Genomic DNA, 23,008 nt, shown 5'->3' with positions numbered 1-23,008 from the left:
ATATATATAGTTAAAGGAATTAGTATAAATAAATTTAACATATGGTTAATTTTTTTACCTAGACTATATGATCAGGCATAGGAAAAATGTCTAGTCCAGTCATATAGACTTTGAGAGCTACATTTGTTTTATCATGGCAAGGTTAGACCAACTAACAGAAGGACTAAATTAAAGGACAGAATGAATAGGGCACGGTGCCTCTATAAGAGGTGCGCAGACAAAACACGGATAAAGTCAACAAGATGAACCATAAACGAAGGCAGCACTCTTGTGATGATAGGAGGATAACACAACCTGTGGGAACAGATAAAGAGGCACTTCATAAAGCAATATCGTCTGGACAGGAGAATACAAATAAGCGATGACAGGCCAAGACCAGGTGGGTACTCACATAGAAAGCGGCACTTGAATGGTGCCTAACAGCGCAGTCCGGGACCTCAAGTTGCCTGACAGAAAGCCACGCTGACCAGACCACGTTAGGATCAATCACCAATCAGAGGTTCCAGGGCATCATACGTATCACAGTTGCAGTGATATGGCAAACCAAAATACAGCACGCCCGGTATCAAACCACCAATGGATAGTTAATGGTCCGTGACAAAGATAAAAATAGTACGTAGAGCAAGTACTGTAAAAGTGTCAACATTTATTGTAACACAATTTAAAACCAGCAACGCGTTTCTTGACCGTATAGTTTGTTTCATCAGGCTGTAACTAACAAGATTGAAACTGCTCTACTTAAAACACCCGTTCACCAATCACAAAAGAAAGTTGGACACACAACCCTCTCAAAGGATTAAAACAAACACACCCACCTGGCCACGAATAGAGGCATCTTAATACCAGAAGGGGCGTGTGTTCAAAACTCTGCTGCACTAATGAAAGGTACATATGATACATGATTAAAATAATGTTTGACAAGTAACGTTAATATTCAAATAGTACAATCAATACGGATCATATAGCTTAATGAACATTGGTAAAATTACATTGAGATTATGAATATAAATCTGCAACCAATAAAATACAATTAAAAACTAAAATGCGAATGGAAGCTCGCGGTACATAATGAAAATACTCTAAATCAATATCTCCAGATATTTGCACATAGTCAAATATATATCCAAAAATACAATTTGGTATATATACATTTATAAGTGCAAATAATTGTTATAAGAACTTACCGATTTCAACATATACCGACAAAAATCTATAATTTCAGACTAAAAAAGAAAACAGTAAAGGTATAAAAAATAAATCAAGGGGGGCGTGTCCGATCATCAGCCAAGATGGCTGCTTTATAATTCTGGCTGATCGGAGTAGATAAAACCACTAGTTACCACTCCTTATGCCACAAATCCAGTATTTTTTCAAGGACTTGTTGAAAGTGAATACTTGTGGAGCTGATCTACATTACTTTTATATTAGTTCTCAGCCCAGCAGCCTGAATTAGATGTGGTGCGTAGTGGAGGCATGGTTACGGCTTAGAGCTACATCTACCCCCCCCAGTATCCTGAATACTCAGATCACCCAGTCATTTGTGCCGAAGTAAGACAAACTAGGGAGCATTATAATATCTGTTATTGATGGCCACTTCAAGTCTGCTACTGAACAGAGACTTCATTGAGAGATAAAGTAATACTAAAGATACTGAGATATCATCAGAAAAATAAGGGCGAGATTGAGGCGGCGTGCGCAAAATGGAAAACGAGGAGTAATGGGAACAATCCATTTCCTGATCATGCAAATAACTCAACAGCTTGCTAGAGATTTGAGATTGGCATTTACCTCACTTGGCTATGAGAATGCCTCTGAGCTGATTACACTGCGGACCCATGATTGACAAGCTATAGAAGCGCAACCGGAGACTGAAACTGTTGCATCCCAATTTTCATCCACCTATAGCGCAGCAGTACCACAGTGCTTAACTGATTTCTCTTAATATCTAGGAATGAGACCGCTTGTAAGTTTGCGTAAAGCAATTAAACTTAACCAGTCTATAGTGGAGCCTCAAGATAGCCTGTTTCCCTTGCTATGGACCCAAGCTTGCACTGTACCATTACCTAGGCAGATTAATAGGGGTGAGTGGAAATCTGAGAGGTCCCTCTATGTGCTTTATGCATGGCATGAATTTATGGAAGGAGTCTGCGGCTCGAAGACTGTTGTCCTATATGATTCAGCTGTATCGGACACTCAGTCATGCGAACTCCAGCAGTGGGATGTCGCCACAGAATATGAGAGATCCAGGATCGGTTAAGAAGTTTTTAGTTTCTCAAAGCTACAAGGAGCTCAGGTTTGAGTAGAACTAATTGTTAGAAGAGACGGTCTGAATCTGTTTCAGAGACCTCACTCCTACCTCTCCGAAGCTTAGGACTAATATATTGTTGTTCATACAAACACTATTAATATTTTGCATTGTATATAGAATTTCTTATTATGATAATATTATGTTTGAAAATTTGAGAGACTCGTTTTCATGCAACTTCTCATCTTAGTGATTTAATATTACACAAGCTTATCACCCAGATAGGACATTGCTCATTTTACCCTATTATACACTTTTAATCTTACATATTTGCTTGCATAGCTTGATTTTTGGATATACGTATGGTTTAGACGAGACCATCAGCTATTTTAATATCAAATCCATTGAATACCCACACTGCAGCTTTAAATACGTTATTAAAGGGACATTATATACTCATTTTTTCTTTGCATAAATATTTTGTAGATGATCTATTTATATAGCCCATAAAGTTTTTTTTTAAAATAAATGTATAGTTTTGCTTATTTTTAAATAACATTGCTCTGATTTTCAGACTCCTAACCAAGCCCCAAAGTTTTATGTGAATACTGTCAGCTACCTTCTCCAGCTTGCTCCTGTTTGTGTAAAGGGTCTTTTCATATGCAAAAGAAGGGGGAGGGGGGGAGTGTCTTATTTGCCACTTGCAGTGGGCTTTCCAGCTGCCTTTTCAACAGAGCCAAACTGACAGCTTCTAAGTAAGTTTTTAAACCATTTTATATTGGATTTTTATATCAGTATCTGTGATCTTATTCTTTATAGTCGTGTCTATTACATGCAGTTATATGAAAATGAGTGTATACTGTCCCTTTAAGATGAACTAAGCGCTACCACTCTCCTAATCTCTATGTAATAGATAAGACTGTATTTATGTTTTGTCAGTGTTTGTCATGTAGGCTGATATGCTGTCTGCTGATATGCTGTCAGAACTAAATTCGGAACACCTCCATTCCAGCACTCTATATAAACTTTCATATGATTCTTAGGGTTACTTAGTCTTTTTATACATTGCAGTATGTCTCCTTGGTAGAGGTTTTAATATTACATTTTCTATAACTATCTCAACCCATAGGCATGTCTCTCTCATACTGATTATATATGATATGGTAACCTACTGATGCGACTACAAGACATATATTACCTATTCTCAAATGGAGACAGCAGGAAGTCGAGTATTATTACCAAGTAGACCATTTACATTTAGCCTAATAGTGGGATAGCTTTTACAAGCAGAAAGATAGGCGGTATTACATCTTACTAATAGGGTGAACTCATATTTATAAGTCTTTATTAATCCCCAAATCTATACTATGTTCCACTACATGTTCAGTAGTTTGTTCTGGTTTTTATTTGCTATATCTTTCAGCATATTGGTCTAGATTGTGAGACTGACGGTCTATGTTTCAAACTAAAAAAGGGGCTAAGTTATTTAGCATTTGCTCTATATCAGTGGTTCTCAACCAAAGTGACCTCAAGGCCCAGTAAATTTTAGCTGGACATGTCCAGGGCCCGGTATATATATATATATATATATATATATATATATATATATATATATATATATATATATATATATATATATATATAGTAAGCATCAGGGATTTGCCCTATCAGTAACTAAGCAGTTCAGTGTGGGTTTAGTGGGGGCCCTGGAGTGTGGGGGTCCTGCCGAGGGTCTGTCGCTGTGAGGGCCATGGAGTGTTAGGTCTGGCCCTGGAGGCTGGGGGCCCTTTCTTTGGCCCTTAATGTTGGGGGTCCTGGCTCTGGAGGTTGATGGGCTTCTTGGGGTTAGGGCAGGGAGGCTACCATGTTCATTTGCATACATTTGAATACATTTGGGTCAGTGTGAGACAGTTTTCCTGGGGCTTTGATTGGTCTCAGTCTGCGCCTTGTGTGCAGTGGGATAAGAGTGTGCACTGGGGGCATGACAGGTCAGGGCCCACCAGCAGGGCTATCACGGCCCGGTACTGGGCCACGGCCCGGCTGTTGAGAAACCAGGCTCTATATGTTCATAGTCATATGTTGTGGCCTTACCACCTAAACTAGAAATGTTTGTGATGTACCCATTAATGCACCCATGGTGGTCATATTATTCTGTGTTCCTTAATTTCTGTGACTATGTTAGTAACTATGCTTTGAAGCAAATGATGCTTACAACTGTACTTTCTTTAAAGGGACACTCAATCAAAATTAAACTTTCATTATTCAGATAGAGCATGCAATTTTAAACAGCTTTCTAGTTTACTTCATTAACTAAATGTGCACAGTCTTTTTATAATTAAACTTTTTGGGTCACTAGCTCCTACAGAGCATGTGCAAGAATAAGTGTTTATGCATTTGTGAATGGCTGATGGCTGTCACATGGTACGTGTATGCATTTGTGATTGGCTGATGGCTGTCACATGGTACAGGGGGGAGTGGAAGAAGACATAACTTTTAAAATTGTCAGAAAAAAAATCTACTACTCATTTGAAGTTTAGACTAAGTGCTATTGCATTGTCTTGTTATCTTGCATTTGTTGATTATGCAAATCTACTGTGTTGACTGGTCCTTTAAGCCTCAATAAAAACAATAAAAAAATGTTTTAAAAAAAAAAAATCCAAATAGAAATGATATATATTTAAGTATATGCATGGAGGAGATAGTAAATATAAAAAAGACCAACATTTATTACCTATCAACATATATAATATAGGCACAACAAATGGACAGTGTGTTCATCAGTGCCCATATAGAAAACACAAATAATGTTAAAATGTATAACAATATATATAGCAAAATCAAAGATCATACAAAATAATGCACCCTCAACTTAAACTTAGTCGACATTCTATAGTGATTAATAATTGGTGGAATAATAACGATGTCAGCACAATGTCGCAAAAAGGACCTCATAATATTTAGCACTAGCGTGGGAAATTAGGGTGCATCCTTGTAATTAAATTATGTAATAACAATACCCCAAAATTAAGTACTAAGAGAGGTAATCATAACACTAGATACTTTCATTAGCATATAAAACAAAGCATTAATGACAGTAGAAAATAGTGCTAGCCCCTGGAAATACTTGACTCAACAACGCAAGTACCAGAAAATCAAAGCTAACACTAAGACTAACTGGAGAACTAATCAGTAAGGGATATCATAAAATACTGAGATTTTTTAATAGTTGGACAAGACTATGAGGTAATAAGCCTCACCAATATAATCTAGATGTAGTTGATAAGGAGTATGCAATAAAATACATGATAATGCATACTTAAAAAGTGAACAATAAAGGCAGTGTTATAGGGAACAATATAACATAAGTGTTTATATTATTTATTTGTGTATTTTTTGTTTATTTAATCTTGTAGATTTATTTTTATAAAGGCGGGCAAAGGGAGACCCCCCGGATCAAAATTAGTGGAAAGCAGCTAGGTCCACACACAAGTTTAGACCAGCTGGGTGTAAACTCTTGAGAACATGAATCCAGTAGGTCTCCCTCTGCCTGAGTCTAAAAAAACGATTGTAGAGATGAGATTTAGGAATATGTTCAATGGGACTCACTGAAAAACAATTAGTATTACCATTGTGGATATTATTACAGTGTCTTGATACACTGTGAAATCTATAGTTATTCTTCATATTACTCTGACGTTCAGACTAGGTGGGTGTGCTTGTTTTAATCCTTTGAGAGGGGTGTGTGTCCAACTTTCTTTTGTGATTGGTGAACGGGATTTTTAACTAGAGCAGTTTCAATCTTGTTAGTTACAGCCTGATGAAACGACCTATACAGTTGAGAAACACGTTGCTGGTTTTAAATTGTGTTACAATAAATTTTGACACTTATACAGTACTTGCTCTACGTACTATTTTTATCTTTGTCACGGACCATTAACTATCCATTTGTGGTTTGATACTGGGCCTGCTGTATTTTGGTTGGCCATATCGCTGCAACTGTGATACGTATGATGCCCTGGAACCTCAGATTGGTGATTGATCCCCACATGGTTTGGTCGACTTGGCTGTATGTCGGGCGACTTGAGGTCCCGAGCTGCGCTATTAGGCACCATTCAAGTGCCGCTCTCTATGTGAGTACCCACCTGGTCTGGGCCTGTCATCGCTTATTTGTATTCTCCTGTCCAGACGATATTGCTTTATGAGGTGCCTCTTTATCTGTTCCCACAGGTCGTGTTATCCTATATTAAAGGAACAAATTTAAACTTTCATGATTCAGATAGGGCATTCAATTTTAAATAACTTTCCAATTTACTTTTATTATCAAATTTGCTTTATTCTCTTGGTATTCTTTCTTAAAAACTAAACCTAGGTAGGCTCATATTCTAATTTCTTGGCCCTTGAAGGTTGCCTCTTATCTCAGTGCATTTTGACAGTGCTAGTTCATGTGTGTCATACAGAATAACATTGTGCTCACTCCTGTGTAGTTAATTATGAGTCAACACGATTTGCTAAAATGCATGTCTGTCAAAAGCACTGAGTTAAAGGGATACTAACCCCACATTTTTTCTTTCATGATTCAGATAGAGCATGCGATTTTAAGCAACTTTCTAATTTACTCCTATTATCAATTTTTCTTTGTTCGCATGTTATCTTGATTTGAAAAAGCAGTAATAAAAGGTTAGGAGCCTGCCCATTTTTTAGTTCAGCACCTTGGTAGAGCTGCTGATTGGTTTGCTACATTTAGCCACAAATCAGCAAGTGCTACCCATGTTCTGAACAAAAAATGGTCTGGCTCTAAAGCTTACAGTACTGCTTTTTCATATCAAGATAGCATGAGAACAAAGAAAAATTGATAATAGGAGTAAATTAGAAAGGCGCTTAAAATCCCATGCTCTATCTGAATCATGAAAGAAAAAAATTGGGGTTAGTATCCCTTTAAGGGGCTGTCTGCAGCAGAGGCTTAGATACAAGGCAGTCAGAGGTAGTAAGTGTATTAATATCACATTGTTGGCTATGCAAAACTGGGGAATGGTTAATAAAGGTATTATCTATCTTTTAAACAATAAAACATTTCAAGTAGACTGTCCCTTTAAATACTATAGTAAGCAATACTGAGCAAACCATGTTGCTTCTACATTGCAACTCGTAGCTTTCAAAATCTCGGTAATTAGGATTTTTAATTATATTCTGTTATTTGTTGACATTACATTTATTAGAAACCTGCATGGATTCAGGGAATGGACATGCAGAAAAAAAAAAACAACAATGCTTGGCTTTTTGGTTGACAAATTATGGCAGTTGCCCCATAACATGCTTCTTTCTGAGCATATTATCCCTTAACAAATGAGGTGATCTGTAAAAGACAAAAGTGAGCATGCTCATATTAAAGCGACGAGAAAATCCATTACTGAGCTAAAGCTGTCCACAAGTGTAAAGCAACAGCCTCAGCTCAAACAATGATGTATTTGGAGGGGAGGCATTTCTGAAGGATTATTCCAGAGTACAGCTGACTGTGAGTAAACTCTAGATTTGGTTATAATTTGCTGCTAATAAATATGTTCAATATAAGAGCAAATGCAGTAAGTATGGCTATGTTTTTCAGCTACACTTTGAATGATTTTGTAGTTACTAGCATTGTTATAAAGTCCATTATTCAGCACAGGAATTTTTCTATTAAGATTAAAGGGACACTAAACCCAAAAAATGTCTTTCATGATTCAGGTAGAGAAAACAATTTTAAACAACATTCCAATTTACTAATTTGCTTTATTCTTTGGATATTCTTTGTTGAAGAAATCTACATGGGTGAGCTAATCACACCAATCAGCAGCTACTGAGGCTATCTAGATATGCATTTCAGCTAAGGATATCAAGAGAATGAGGCAAATTAGATAACAGAAGTAAATTAGAAAGTTTTTTTAAAGTTGTATGCTCTTTCTAAATCATGGAATAAAAAAAAATGGTTTCATATCCCTTTAATTTAGGTTGTACAGAATTATACATAGGGGTTGTTTAAAGGACCACTCAATGCAATATAATTACATAATTAACAAGTTCATAATAAAAATACAATGCCATACCCCCCAACTGTCCCGATTTTAGGGGTCTGTCCCCCTTTTTTTTTATTTTTTTATTCTGTTGGTCCCATACTCAGAAGCTGGATTTGCTCTGACATAGTTAGATACCTGTTATATTCCCTGTAGAAATGGAATGGCGTGTGGGTTAAGCAGGAGTAAGAAGTCTGTATATACTCTGACCACGGGTAATGGTGACCTCTCTAACCTACCTCTGGTAGTGATGATGTCTAACCCCTGGTGATAATACTAACATGCCTTCAGTTTTATACAATGAGCAGTGCTAATACCAGGGTAACGAACAGTGGCAGCCGCAGACTGCCAGCTAATGTGTTTGCCAACCCCAGGACCCCATACAATGAATTACAGATACCCATATATGATGTAGTGTGTGTGTCTGTCTGTATCCAAAACTGTGTGTGTGTATCTGTATGCATAAGTTTATGCTATGTAGTGTGTGTGTGTCTGCATGTATAAATGTAAGCTATGTAGTGTGTGTATGTGTATCTGCATGTACAAGTGTATGCTATGTAGTGTGTGTGTGTGTGTCTGCATGTATAAGTGTATACTATGTAGTGTCTGTGTATCTGCATGTATAAGTGTATGCTATATAATGTGTGTGTGTGTATCTGCCTGTATAAGTGTATGCTATGTAGTGTGTGTGTATCTTCGTGTGTAAGTGTATGCTATGTAGTGTGTGGGTATCTTCATGTGTAAGTGTATGCTATGTAGTGTGTGCATCTGCATGTGTAAGTGTATGCTATGTAGTGTGTGTGAATCTGCATGTATAAGTGTATGCTATGTAGTGTGTGTGTATCTGCATGTGTAAGTGTATGCTATGTAGTGTGCTACTGTGCATTTTTGCTGACTTTAAAGGCCAGAATCTAGAATATTAATGGGGAATGCAGAGAGCAGTTTTAAAGAATTTATTATTAAATGTCCAATTAAAGGGACATAATACTCATATGCTAAATCACTTGAAACTGATGCAGTATAACTGTAAAAAGCTGACAGGAAAATATCACCTGAGCATCTCTATGTAAAAAAGGAAGATATTTTACCTCACAATTTCCTCAGCTCAGCAGAGTAAGTTCTGTGTAAAAAGTTATACTCAGCTGCTCCCAGCTGCAGGTAAAAAAAAATTAAAAAATGAAGAAATGAACAGCAGCCAATCAGCATCAGCAGTGCTGAGGTCATGAACTCTTACTGTGATCTCATGAGATTTGACTTAACTCTCATGAGATTTCATAGTAAGCTTCCTTTACCTGACTGGTGAAATAATATGAGAGTGCACGAAGCTCATCCTTTCAGTTGTCCCGAGACAGACATACTAAAATGCTGCTTAGAAATCCTTTACAATGGGAGGTGGCTACTGAGGAACTTTTGAGCTAAAATATCTTTCTTTTTTACATAGAGATGTTCAGGTGATATTTTCTAATCAGCTTTTTACAGCTATGCTGCATCACTTTCAAGTGTTTAAACATTTGGGTATTGGACTTCCGGTGGGCGGCTCTTGGAGATGGCTGCGAGCTTCTGTTGCTCTGAAGAACTCTTCTTCTAATATACACCATACAGTCATCATTCTATGCCATCTGCGTCTCCCTTGACAGGGTAGCTGTCCGGGAACATCAGGCAGATAGAAATACTTCAATCTTTTCTTCCACGGAAGTCATTGGAATAAACTAGACCTCACGAAGGACTTTGTGCATATTAAACTGCGGGCCCGCTACTACAGGAAAATGGAGTCGGAGGACAATATGGCTGTGCAGATACTTGCTGTTTTCCAGCCTTCTTTGGATCGCTTACTTATTAGTTTTGAGAAGCTGCATGAAGTGGTTCAAGCCGCTATGAAGCCTAACCTTACAAACAGTGAGCTGGTACATATGCAAATTTACCCTCCAGATAGAAATCCATATGACTTATCCTGCATCCATCTACATAGATTTACCACAAGAGACAACTTACCCGTTCCTGCCTTGGATCATTCAGCGATATACCAAGAGGTACTGTCCCCGCTGTACTCATCTGCTGTGATGATGAGCGGCCCTGAAGGAACTTCTAGACGCTCCACTCCGCAGGAGATTTCCACTCTTGCCCGATGTGTCGCTGACTATGTCTGTCCCACCCCAGACACTCTCCTCCAAACTCGACACGCAGCTGGCCTCTATGGACATAGACTCTTCTACTGGCACCCAGATACATATAACTCCTAACTCGGGATATTCCATGACAGTTGGCTGGGAGCTAGCCTACAAGCATGCTCGATCTAATGCAGATCCTGGAATTATAATGATACATGCTATGACTGTGGGACTTGAAATAGGGAATCTGCAAGACGCAGTCCTGCAAGATATGCAGCGTTATTGCTCCCATGAAAGGTGTTACCGGTGGAGACGGAGAACGGCTTGGGTAGCTACGGGAGTTGGCTGAGCTACAATCCGATATCTATCCGATAAGACTTGTTGCTTCTCAGTTCCAAATAATTATAGCCTGTTGTATTTCTATTTGTTTATTTCTATCTTCTCCCGTGTACCTGAGACTTACTCTTTGAAAGTGTGTGTCTTTTCTATGTTTCCTTTCCTAGCCTGGTTATGTGTAGCGCACATTGCCCTGCAGATTATTACCCGAAGTCAGATATGCTTAGAACGGCGCACTTTCATATTTCTGTATGAATGTTGAGAGAACTCTTATCCTACAATGGGCACAGTTTTTGTTGTTTAGACATGGTTATGACAGATATTTTTGTTAATATTTTTCTTTGTGTAATATAAAATCAAACCAATGAGTATTTAGGGTTCTAGGCTGTTATGAACTAACGTGAATAGTATAAAATAAGGCTCATAATACCGAATAGGCGTACATGCTGTAGGTTCTAAAAGGACATGTAAGCATTCCCCAATGTGAGGTGTTTCTGGTATCTTGCAATGCATACTTAGAGCCCACTTTACCAATTTCCATTGTACACCCATCTCTTATTCTCCTAGATAGAGGAATACTGCCCTTATGCTTTCCTAAAATCATCACATGGGGCTAAGTGTAATATCTGCATATAGTCTATCTTAAAAGGCTCTACACTTTACACCCTGAACATTTATGGATCACAACTGTTTACTGAACTTATAGCTCAAATTGGATTTATTGTATGAATGTGTGCGATGGAAATTAGGGGGATAAAGCCTGACGCACCTCAATGAACTGTATCCTATTAGTATTGCATTCACACTTTGATTAGTAGTAAATAACCCGGTATACAATTGGAGGCATCCTTTCTTTTCATTTATAAACTTTAACGTCACATTCTTGCCATCCCAAATTTCAACGTCTTCACCCAGAAGTGGAAGATTCTATCCTAAATATGACATGCCCTGAGCTTAGCAGATGGACTGCTACACATGTCGTAAACCGGTTTATCATACTGGGATCAGGGAGTGCTCTAGTCATAAACAGTACATTTTTTCTTGGACTATAGCCGTAAATGAAATGACATACCCCTCCCCTTCTGCCCCTTAGGACATAGCCTACATCACTGATCAAACTTTGACCAATTCCATTAAGAACACTACTATTCTGCTTCATTCTTCACGCTAGGGATATGACCTATAATCTGCCCTGTCCCACCCTAGTGCTTAGATTTAATAATATTAGTTTTTTATTTTATTTTTGTTGTTTGTAGGTGTTTAGGTGTGTTAGTTTATAAAATTACAAAACCCCAACATTAAGGTACATACGCATAGAATCTGGAGGTCATTCTAATCAATAGAAGATTCTGTCAGTCCACACTATAATGACACCGTTATATATTTTATCTGTTCTTATTTATCTATTTTCTTATTTTCTTTTTTTTTCTCTAATGACATGTCAATTTTGTAATCCTTTGTCACACCTTGCATGGTGTACTCCTGAGACTTGCTTTACTAATGTACCTTGTGTTGGTGATTTAAAAAAAAAAAAAAAAAAAAACATTTGGGTATTATGGCCCTTTAAGATAAAAATATTTAGCAAGGTCTTTGCAAAGGCGTATTAAATACATAGCTCACATAGCCATACCAGTGGTTTGAGCTTGTGTTTGATTTGCTGCCTGTGAATTAAAATATATTTTTAGGCCCCACCCACCACATTTAAATTTTTTTGCGGGGGATGTGTCCCTCTTTTGAATTTTGAAATGTTGGGAGGTATGCAATGCAATAGCACTTACTCTGGATTTCAAATAAGCAGTAGATTTTGTTTTACCTCCCCTTGTCATGCCCCCTCTATCATGTGACAGACATCAGCCAATCACAGACTAGTATACTTATACCCTGTGAGCTTGTGCACATGCTCAGTATGATCTTGTTCCCCAGAAAGTGTGAATATAAAAGGACTGTGCAAAATTTGATAATGAAAGTAAATTGGAAAGTGTCTTAAAACTGCAATGCTCTACCTGAATCATAAAAAGTTTATTTTGACTTGAGTGTCGCTTTAAGCTCTGTCCTCAGATATTATATGTGTTTAGTTTAGAAGGTTATCACAATGATACCCCTCACAATTTTCAGATTACTTTCTAAGTTATTTTGGGACCTATATATAGTCAGTATTTTAATGTTTTCTTACTTTTTGCCTTTATTGTCCCTTTAATAGAAAATGTCGTATGTTGTCTTTGCAAATCAAGTTAAGTATTTGTCTAAAGTAATGTTTTTTCTTCTATTTGGCCTTATTTCATTTGGATTGTGGAGACCCAGATATAAAACAGTTTTACTGTATTGTATAATTGAGAATAGATTACCCAGGGATCCTTTGTCTAGGCCGACTGAGCCCATTTTGAAAATATTTGCAGTTTGTTAATTCCAGGCTAGTTGATGCTGGTGCTACTACTTCCTCTTTTTAGGGCAGTATGTATTTAAAAATAAGGAGCTAGTGATTTAGGGGCCAAATTATCAAGCTCCTCACCTGCCTGTCCTGTATGATCCATGTATGATAATTATTGTGATGGCTGCTACTACTTGGGCTCTGTAATTAAGATTCTGTATGATAGATTACGTCAGACTATATAATTTTCTTCTTAAAAGGGAAGAGTCCACAGCTGCATTCATTACTTTTGGGAATTCAGAACCTGGCCACAAGGAGGAGGCAAAGAAAGCCTTGCCAAAGGCTTAAATACCTCCCCCACTTCCCTCATCCCCCAATCATTCTTTGCCTTTTGTCACAGGAGGTTGGTAGAGAAGTGTACAGAAGTTCGAGATAGTCTCTTGTGGAGGGTAGTACTCTTCGCAATGGGACTGGAGTTTTAATTAATCCTGTCAGCCTCTCAGTGAGAGCATGGAAGAAAGTTAGAGTCCGGAGATGCAGGGAGAGTTTTCCTGTGAACCCATCCCGACTCATGTTTACAGCTCCTTGGTAATCAGCGTTGACGAGTTTCACTGCCTACCTTTCTTCATTCAAGTCCATGTCAGAAGCGAGGCTACTATTTGTCACACTTGAAGGGCCGTATTCCTGTTACACGGCGTAGATTCCAGTAATATTGTTTCATTTTATTTCAATATGTGATGTATTGTTAAAGAAACAAGGTAGGGTCCCAGTGGGACTTCTTTTATTCTTAATGAGGAATCATGGGTTGATATCTTCTGAGGGGGGTTATTGAACAGGGGGGACATTAATCATGTTTGTTATATGGTTCTATCTGCATTGTTTAGCTATACTTAGGCTCTCTGCCTTTACGGAACATAACGGCCTTCTTTAAGGACGCGATCTCTCAAGATTGTGTGCCCTTTTTGTGACTGGCACGGTGCACCTCGTGACGGATGTGGTTACGTTGTTTTTTCACTTCTGTGTGCGACCGAGAGAGTCTAGCTCGTGGGTTGTCTGGTTCACAGGAGGTGGTGAGTGCCCCAGCCATTGGGGGTATCAAAGTGTGCCAGTTAGTTTTGTCTTTTTGTTATCCCAAGATTATGGAGGATTCCGATATGTGCAACATGGATGCCTCTAATACGAAGGATGTGTCTTGTGATGAATATGAAATGGTCCGGGTAATTAATGCCCATCCGTTATGTTCCGGATGCCGTTCTAGAGTACTCTCTTCTCCTGAATCTGGGAGCTTAGAGTGCGTTGAGCCATTCGCCTGTGAGGTTTCCATGACCTGTGAGGTGCATGCCCAAGACCCTTTTCCAGCTACTCATGCAGGTGTCCCTATGGCCTTCACTCCTCTGGGGAGTGGCTTGTTTCCGCCAGAGGTTACGGGCACGGTTCCGCATGGCCATTTCTATGGCGCTGTCTCATTTATATCTCCCAAGTAAAGTATTTCTCTGATACTGTCCGTGCTCCGTTAACCTATGTCCATCGAGTGTGGGATCGCCCAATTCAGTTCAGCATTCTAGGAAAATGTTGGCCCCTGAGGCTTCATGGACCCCAATCTCGGAGCTGAGGTCTCCAGTAGATCCGCCGAGGGATGATTTTGGCTTTTGTTATAGGCTGGCTCGCCTTCGGGTTCTTTTAATACATGTTTTGGCAATGTTAGAGGATCCCAGTCCTAGTGGGCAGAGGTATCCGAGGCATTAGAAGCTGGATGGCAAAATGGATATCATGTTAAGGGATGAAGCCAATCTCCTTATCGTCTTCATTTTATTTTTTATTTATGTTTTTCAGTACAATTTCTGAGCTTGGGTGAATGAGGCCTCTACTTGGCTGGTCCTGTTGTTGTTCTCATTCACCTTGGGTGTTCACCCGATGGGTGTTGCCTTTAATTTTATTTGTGATCCGGATGGATGTGTTTTTCCTTAAGGTCAGGTCTGTTAGAATGTTCTTCTCTGGAACCGATCGGGTGGGAGTTGCTCACTTGTTGTTTATAGAATTTTCGTTTCTAGGTCATTTATCGATCCTTCTGGACAAATTTTCTTGGACCTTGAACAGTTCCATAGTGTCCTTATATCAGGCTGGTACTGGTTGGGTGCTTTTTCAGCTGTTGCCAGGGTTCATGTCACCTTTGTGGTGCTGAGGATGCCTCTAGGTCTATTCTATGGACTCCAGGCTTAGATCCTACTGAAGTATGAGGGCTGTGGTATATATGCAACTTCTCTGGATGGAGGGTTGTGCGTACCACTCTAAGGGTGGTCGTCTGGGCTATGATTCTGCTTCTTGCAGACGACTCTAGGTTCTTCAGGTACCCGGAGACTTAGAACCATTATTTCCATTAAATTGAAGTTGGAAGATGCGTGTGACCTGTTTGGTCTGGTGTGCCGGGTGATTAACGTTTGGTTTTCACTCAAGGTTCTTTCGAACGCTGTCTCTTCAGCCTAGTGCGCTCTTTCTTGCGATGGTGGAGTATCATTCTGGATCATCTGGTCGAGTGTGCGGGCATTTTTTTCTCTTTTCCGAGTCATGGTACTCTGAGAGGTGGTGTGCAGGGGTTACCTGCCTTCTGTGGGAGCTGCAGCTCCAATGTTTGCCTGCTTAAGGTAGTTTTCCTTGAAAAATAGCTTTTTCAAGCTCTCTGACTGTCGCATCTAATACCCTCAGTCTGACTACGGTCTTTGATATTTGGGTGTGTTGCATCCTCGATGTTATGCTAGCCTTGGGGCTTGTCAGTAGTGGTGTTGAGGTTGGGTACAGAGGGCTGCCCTTCGAGGGTCAGACAGTTGTCCTTTTTTCCCCAATACTCCATTTGGGGTTTTGGGGGTGGTGCCTTGCGTTACTTTTCTGAGATGGCGAGCAGGGCCCAGGGTTATCATTTTCCTTCAGGTATTGATGTTACCCTGCCTGTGTGTGTATCACATGTTGCCACTTGCCTATGAGATTTCTTGCGATCCATTGCACTGGGTGCTGGTTCTCAGACTGTTCAGGAGTCCTTCATGACTCTTGGGTTTAAGGCTCTCTAGATCGCCAAGTCTATGGACTTTAGAGGTGCGCTCCGCCTTGAAGGAGGCAGTTTAAGGTTCTCTCTGAGATTGGATCTTTTGCTCGTCCATTGTCGAGAACCCTGGCCTTGGTCCATGTCTCTCTATGGATGGGTGTGGATGGTTTGGTTCCTGTGAGTCCCCTTCGTAGGGGCTGGGGCTCTGTGAGGGATGCCTTTCTAAATGTGTTCTGGTGCATTTATGATGTTTCTGTAGACTTCAGGTGCTTTTCAACTGGGTTGGCAATGTGGCTGAGGGGGTCTCACCTCTGTTAGTTTTTTTTCCGTTGTTCATTCCCTTCTCTTCCAGAGTAGGGTGTGGGTCCTCTGAGTTTGGATTTACCTTAGTATTCGTGGAGTCCTGGGGGTCCTTGGTCCTGCCTTGCAGGGTTTATTTTCCCTTCCTGTGTTTCAGGTTCCTGGGAGGGGAGCTGTGATGTAGTGTCTGGTTCCTCCATTTGCTCCCGTGGGGGTTTCTACTATGTGTATCCAATATATGGATGCTGAGGTTTTTGGGGGGATCTTCTTCCCTTGGGAAGTGTGCCCTTTTTTTGCCCATGACTACGTGTAGGTGGTCTTGTACCTGTGCACAATGTTTCTCCTGACTCACGGTAGCATGTCGTTTGTAGCAGCAGTCTGGGACTCTTGTCTTCAGTCTTTTGACTATCCTTTGGGCTGGGACCGTTATCCCAGAGGGAAGGTTAGGGATCGGTTACTCTATGCAGGGTTGACTGTTTTCTGCTGTTGGCCTTTCCTTTGAGGGAGGACTTTGGATGTCCTCCTTCTTTCTACCGGTGTCTGGTGCTGGGAGGGGGCGCTATTATTGTTTTCCCAAAAGTAATGAATGCAGCTGTAGACTCTTGCCTTTTAAGAAGAAAAACATAAATTATGCTTACCTGATAATTTCATTTTCTTCTGAAGGGAAGAGTCCACAGCTCCCGCCCGTGTTTTTATCTCTATGAGGTGGCTGTAAATTTTTTGTTCTTCTGGCACTTTTTTCACCCTGATATTTCTCCTACTGTTCCTTGTTCCCTTGGCAGAATGACTGGGGGATGAGGGAAGTGGGGGAGGTATTTAAGCCTTTGGCTGGGGTGTCTTTGCATCCTCCTGGTGGCCAGGTTCTGAATTCCCAAAATGTAATGAATGCAGCTGTGGACTCTTCCCTTCATAAGAGAATGAAATTATCAGGTAAGCATAATTTATGTTTTTAGCTATGTGGTTTGATGGTTACTTTTTTCTTTAATTTCCGTTTTTTCCAGACTTAACATGGGATCCTTGATACAGTCCACAAGAGCAAAAAGTCTTTATTATAATTAAACATGCCAAAACTAAGTCCAAGGTCATCATTAAGTGCATTTTTGTAACCTCTCTTCATAGTTTAAATCCTCCATTCTCCTAACTAGTTTTGTGTCTGTACTCTGAACTTTTTTTCTAATTCTGCAGTGTCCCTTTTTAAAATTAGTCCCCAGAACGGCACTCCATACTCAAGGTGAGGTCTTACCAGGGATTTATACATTAACAGAATTATGCTTCCTTCCCTTGCATCTATGTTTCTTTTAATAAGCTGTAGCATTGCATTGCACACTCATTTTTAGCTTATATATAACTATGCCTAAATCCACTTGCTCCTATGTTTTATGAAATCTAGTTATATGTAAATAATATGTGGTCTGCATATTTTTACTTCCAAAATGTATAACCTTACATTTACCAATATTAAATCTCATTTGCTATCTACCAGCCCATTCCTGCAATTTTTGTAAATCCCCTTGCAAAGCAATTACATCCTGTACTGACCTAATCTTCTTACACAACGTTGTATCAGCTGCAAAAATAGATATGTTGGTATTTAAAGGTACAGGAAACTCCAACATTTTCTTTCATTGTTTTAATAGAACACACATATTTAAACAACTTTCCAATTCACTTCTATTATCAAATTTGCTTTATTATCTTGTATCCTTTGCTGAAGGAACAGCATTGCACTATTGGCAGCTAGCTGAACACATCTAGTTAGACAATCACAAGACACAAATGTGTGCAGGCACCAATCAGCAGCTATCCCCCACTAGTGTAGGATATGTGCATATTATTTTTCAACAATTGATACCAAGAGAACAAATCAAATTTGAATATAGAAGTGAATTTAAAAGTGTATTAAACTTATCGCTTAGCGCTATCTGAATCATGGAAGTTTCATTTTGACTTTTCTATCCCTTTAATTCTTCCTCCAAGTCATTTATAAAAATATTAAAAAGAACAGGACACATTACTGATCTTTGGGGGGCCACTAATTACTTCATCCTTTTACTACAACGCATAGCTCAGAGTTATTTATCAGTGAGCTAATACTTTCAGGTATTCCCAGTCCCTTCATTGTGTTTGTGATGGAAAGTTTGTATTATGCGTGTGTGGCTATGCTTGGTGTTTTGTTCTTTTTAATGCCTAAAAATATATATTTTTGTGTTTTGGGGAAGAACCTGGACAACAAGGTATATAGGATTTCTTTTAAGATAAATGGATTTTAAGGAACATAAGTACATGCAATTTTGTTATTTAAGAAACTGCATGTTTTTATATGTCTGATGTTGGCTCCTAAGCGTGTAATTTTCTGACATCTAACTGGTTTGGGATTTCCACTTATTTTTGGTAGGTACTGGCCCGAATCACATTAAAGGGACAGTCTACTTGAAAATGTTTATTGTTTAAAAGATAGATAATCCCTTTATTACCCATTCCGCAGTTTTCCGTAACCAACACTGTGATTATCTTGTATCTAAGCCTCTGCAGACTGTCCCCTTATTTCAGTTCTTTTGGCAGACTTGCATTTTAGCCAATCAGTGCTGACTCATAAATAACTCCATGGGAGTGAGCACACTGTTATCTATATGGCACACATGAACTAGAGCTGTCTAGCTGTGAAAGACTTTCAAAAATGCACTGAGATAAGAGGGGACCTTCAAGGGCTTAGAAGGCTAAAGGCTAAAGGGCTAAATTAGCATATGAGCCTCTACCTAGGTTTGGCTTTCAACAAAGAATACCAGAATTGCATGCCGTATCTGAATCATGAAAGTTTAATTTTGACTAGACTGCCCCTTTAAGATGAAGGGAAAGTAGTTTTTCTTGGAGTCCTGTCTATCTTTAAACTTTCTGTATCTGGGGACTTTGTTTATGCTCCTTACAAACATTGGGCTCTGTGTTATCCCAGAACAATATGCATATGTACTCTGACAAATTTGGTGTACCATAATAAATCATTTATCAGAGAAGTACACAGCAGTCATTCCGGCCACGAACTTGCTTTGCAGATCAATCTCTTTTTATATGGCACAATTTCTGAATACTGTTTCATGATTTAGACATTAATGTGCTTCCATAAACATCTTGTTTAAAGAGGCTCTAACTTCAAAGATAAAATGTATATTAAAATATAATACATATATCAATTAAAATAATAAGACAGTTTCTACCTTATTGCTTTTCCTCAAGTTTAGCCCTTCATTCTTGACTCAACAATGTGCAAAAGGCTTAAAAAATGTCTGCTATTTGGATTCTCTCTGCTTTTCTGATGACCCATGAGCACAGGAGAGTATTAACACCTTTTGAAGTGTAAGTTTATTCCACTAAAGCTATGAGGGCCGATTTATCAAGCCATCAATCCGTCCCAATGCATCTGTTTCCGCGTGAGCCTTCAGGCTCGCCGGAAACAGGAGTTAAGAAGCAGCGGTCTTAAGATCGCTGCTCCTTAACTCGTCCGCCACCTCTAAGGCGGCGGACAGCAATCAGCCCGATCAGATACAATCAGGTTGATATATACCCCCTGGTTGCGAATCAGCAGGGGGCGGCATTGCATAAGCATTTCTTGTAAAATGCTTGTGCAATGATAAATGCAGACAGCGTATCATGGCATTTATTAATGTGCGGCGAACATGATCCGAGGTAGTAGTTTTGTCATTTTAATGTGTTTTCATGGGTTCCAAGTTTTATTAAGGGACAAGAGTGTTTAAAATGTTCAGATGGTTCAATTAGAAGTCAATTGGACAGTTGTTTCAAATTGTACTCTCTATTATCTAAATTGTTTCATTCTATTGGCATCCCTTGTTGAAGAAACAGCACAGCACATGATTGAGCCACTAATATGAGCCAATATTCAGAAGCTCCTTGGCCTACCTAGGTATGCTTCTCAACAAGGAATACCAAAAGAATGAAACAAATTAGATAATAGACGTAAACTGGAATGTTGTTTACACTTGCATGCTCTCTCTTTGATCATAAAGGAAAAAATTGGGTTTTATGTCCCTGTAAATTTTAGAACCCATATTGAGCTCTCTTTGTCCCAAACATACAAAGCTCTTTCAATCCTATATAAACAAGATGATAAACTCAATTAGGTTTTATGTGTATATGAATATGTTTGTGCATGTAGAGAAATAGAATGAAAGCAAGGAGAGCTATACAGGCTTTCCGGTACTCTGTATTTATTAATTATTGAAATTTCAATTCTTCTGAATTATAGAGTCTTTAAAACGTTTAAGCAGATTGTTATCTTTAATTGTAATACAAACAAATTCTGCAACTCTATGCAGCGGGTACAGGGAATTGACAGATAGATTGAAAGCTTAGATGGGTCTGCTCTCTAGAAGGTTTATAATCTAAATAGTAATATATAGGCCTTGTGCAGAAGAAGATGGTAGAACTTTGGAAGTATCATGACTGATATTTTTGGAGTGCTAGATAGTTTAAGGCAGAAAAGTATGTGGTTTAGAGACATTGATAATTATGAATTTTGGTTATAATCGTTATGATTATTTTAAATGTGCTTCATTTTTCTTTATTAAAACCCTTAAAGTATTTGAAAGAGTTTACCTGCTTCTCTTCCTTAATTTAGTTATATGTTTATATATATTTTCCAGCCTCACTCATATTTTTTTACTTTTCTCATAATTCCACCTGTTTATTTATTTTCCATCTCAGGTGAAGTTGGATTATGAACAACTTAGAGAAACCCTCAACATAGTCACCAAAGAACGTGATTTGGCTGTGAAGGAGAAATACCAGCTCCAAGCCAAACTGGAGAACCTAGAGCAGGTCCTAAAGGTGAGGTTAAAATGTGTTGGATTGTTTTGACAACATGTCTGACAACTGTAATATGCATTTGATAATTTGCAGAGCTAGTCCAAAAAAATAGCACAATATTGCACCGAATTGAAGATTTTAGTAGCAGTATTGATGCTGGAAGTGTTTAGAAGATATTTGGATTCTATGTTGATGATATAAGTGTATAGAACTTTTACAACCTCTTGCTTTGTGTACACTTCAGTTCTACAGTCTTGCACAAATCATTTATGGGGGTAGGGTTTAATCACTTACAATCCTGCTTGCTTAAAGAAAATACAGATGGCCCTCGTTTTACAACGGTTCAGTTTACACCGTTTCAGAATAACGACCTTTTTTCCAGTTATGTGACTGCTATTGAAAAGCATTGAGAAGCAGTGCATTTATGAAAATAGCCAGTAGGGGGAGCTATCCCCTTGTGTTGCAGCAAAGCCAAGCAAGCTGAAATTAATCAGTTTAACCAGACCTGAGCTATCGATCAGATTTCAAAGGAACAAGACCTTCCTGTCTATAAATCAGTCCAGATTGGAATGCATAGAAAGAACTGTTTGCAGAAAAATGCAAATGAAAGCTGTGTTGTGTGATTATTTTATTAGGTTTATAATGCTGTTTAGCAAATGTTTTTGTTCATTTAACTTAGTTTAATTATATATTCTGTGTTGTGTGATTATTTTATTAGGTTTATAATGCTGTTTAGCATTTAAACTCTTCATTTCAAAGCTTTAAAAATAATGTATTAGGTGTTACTTATGACCATTTTGAGAGGGGCCTGGAACCTATCTCCCTCACTTCCCATTGACTTACATTATAAACTGGGTTTCAATTTACAACCGTTTCGATTTACAACCATTCCTTCTGGAACCTTACCCCGGGGGAAACTGAGGGCTACCTGTACTGCCTTCTTATATAATTTAAGCTTGAAGTTGTGACTATTCTCAAGTAAAACATAGTCTTTCCTTTTTTATTTTTGGGGGAGAAGAATTTATGTTCTATTGAGTGACAACTGTAAGCAGGAAACTCCGTGTGTTTTCCATTTTCCATGAGACCTTACATTTTGTCATGTAATTTCACTTTTTACCTTTTGATACATAAAACTAATTTTAACCTATTGGTTAAGATAATCCAGAACTTTATATATAAGCAAACCACACAAACAACTGCCTATGTTACAATTTTGTTTATTTAATTATTATTATTTTCTTTTTGTGCAAGTTTTGCTCATCTCTGTACGAGTTTAAACACATGAACTTTAAAAATAAAATGCAATATTAAACATTGGTGTCTCCAGTAAATTGTTATACAGGGAGTGCAGAATTATTAGGCAAGTTGTATTTTTGAGGATTAATTTTATTATTGAACAACAACCATGTTCTCAATGAACCCAAAAAACTCATTAATATCAAAGCTGAATATTTTTGGAAGTAGTTTTTAGTTTGTTTTTAGTTATAGCTATTTTAGGGGGATATCTGTGTGTGCAGGTGACTATTACTGTGCATAATTATTAGGCAACTTAACAAAAAACAAATATATACCCATTTCAATTATTTATTTTTACCAGTGAAACCAATATAACATCTCAACATTCACAAATATACATTTCTGACATTCAAAAACAAAACAAAAACAAATCAGTGACCAATATAGCCACCTTTCTTTGCAAGGACACTCAAAAGCCTGCCATCCATGGATTCTGTCAGTGTTTTGATCTGT

General features: G+C 38.5%; 1 protein-coding gene across 2 annotated transcripts in view; it reads left to right on the top strand.

Annotated features, from left to right (window-relative positions):
* Positions 1-23,008, top strand: part of RIMBP2 (RIMS binding protein 2) — a 1,089,352-nt gene that overhangs the window by 673,559 nt on the left and 392,785 nt on the right. For both annotated transcript variants that reach the window (XM_053701856.1, XM_053701857.1), the window contains one exon: positions 21,158-21,280. In XM_053701856.1, coding sequence (XP_053557831.1) covers positions 21,158-21,280 — 123 coding nt within the window. The remainder of the gene's footprint in view (positions 1-21,157; positions 21,281-23,008) is intronic.

Source organism: Bombina bombina, chromosome 2 (assembly GCF_027579735.1).
Source record: "Bombina bombina isolate aBomBom1 chromosome 2, aBomBom1.pri, whole genome shotgun sequence".
Taxonomy (NCBI): domain Eukaryota; kingdom Metazoa; phylum Chordata; class Amphibia; order Anura; family Bombinatoridae; genus Bombina; species Bombina bombina.
Note: the sequence above shows the minus strand (reverse complement) of the source record. Positions and strands in the feature narration are given on the sequence as shown.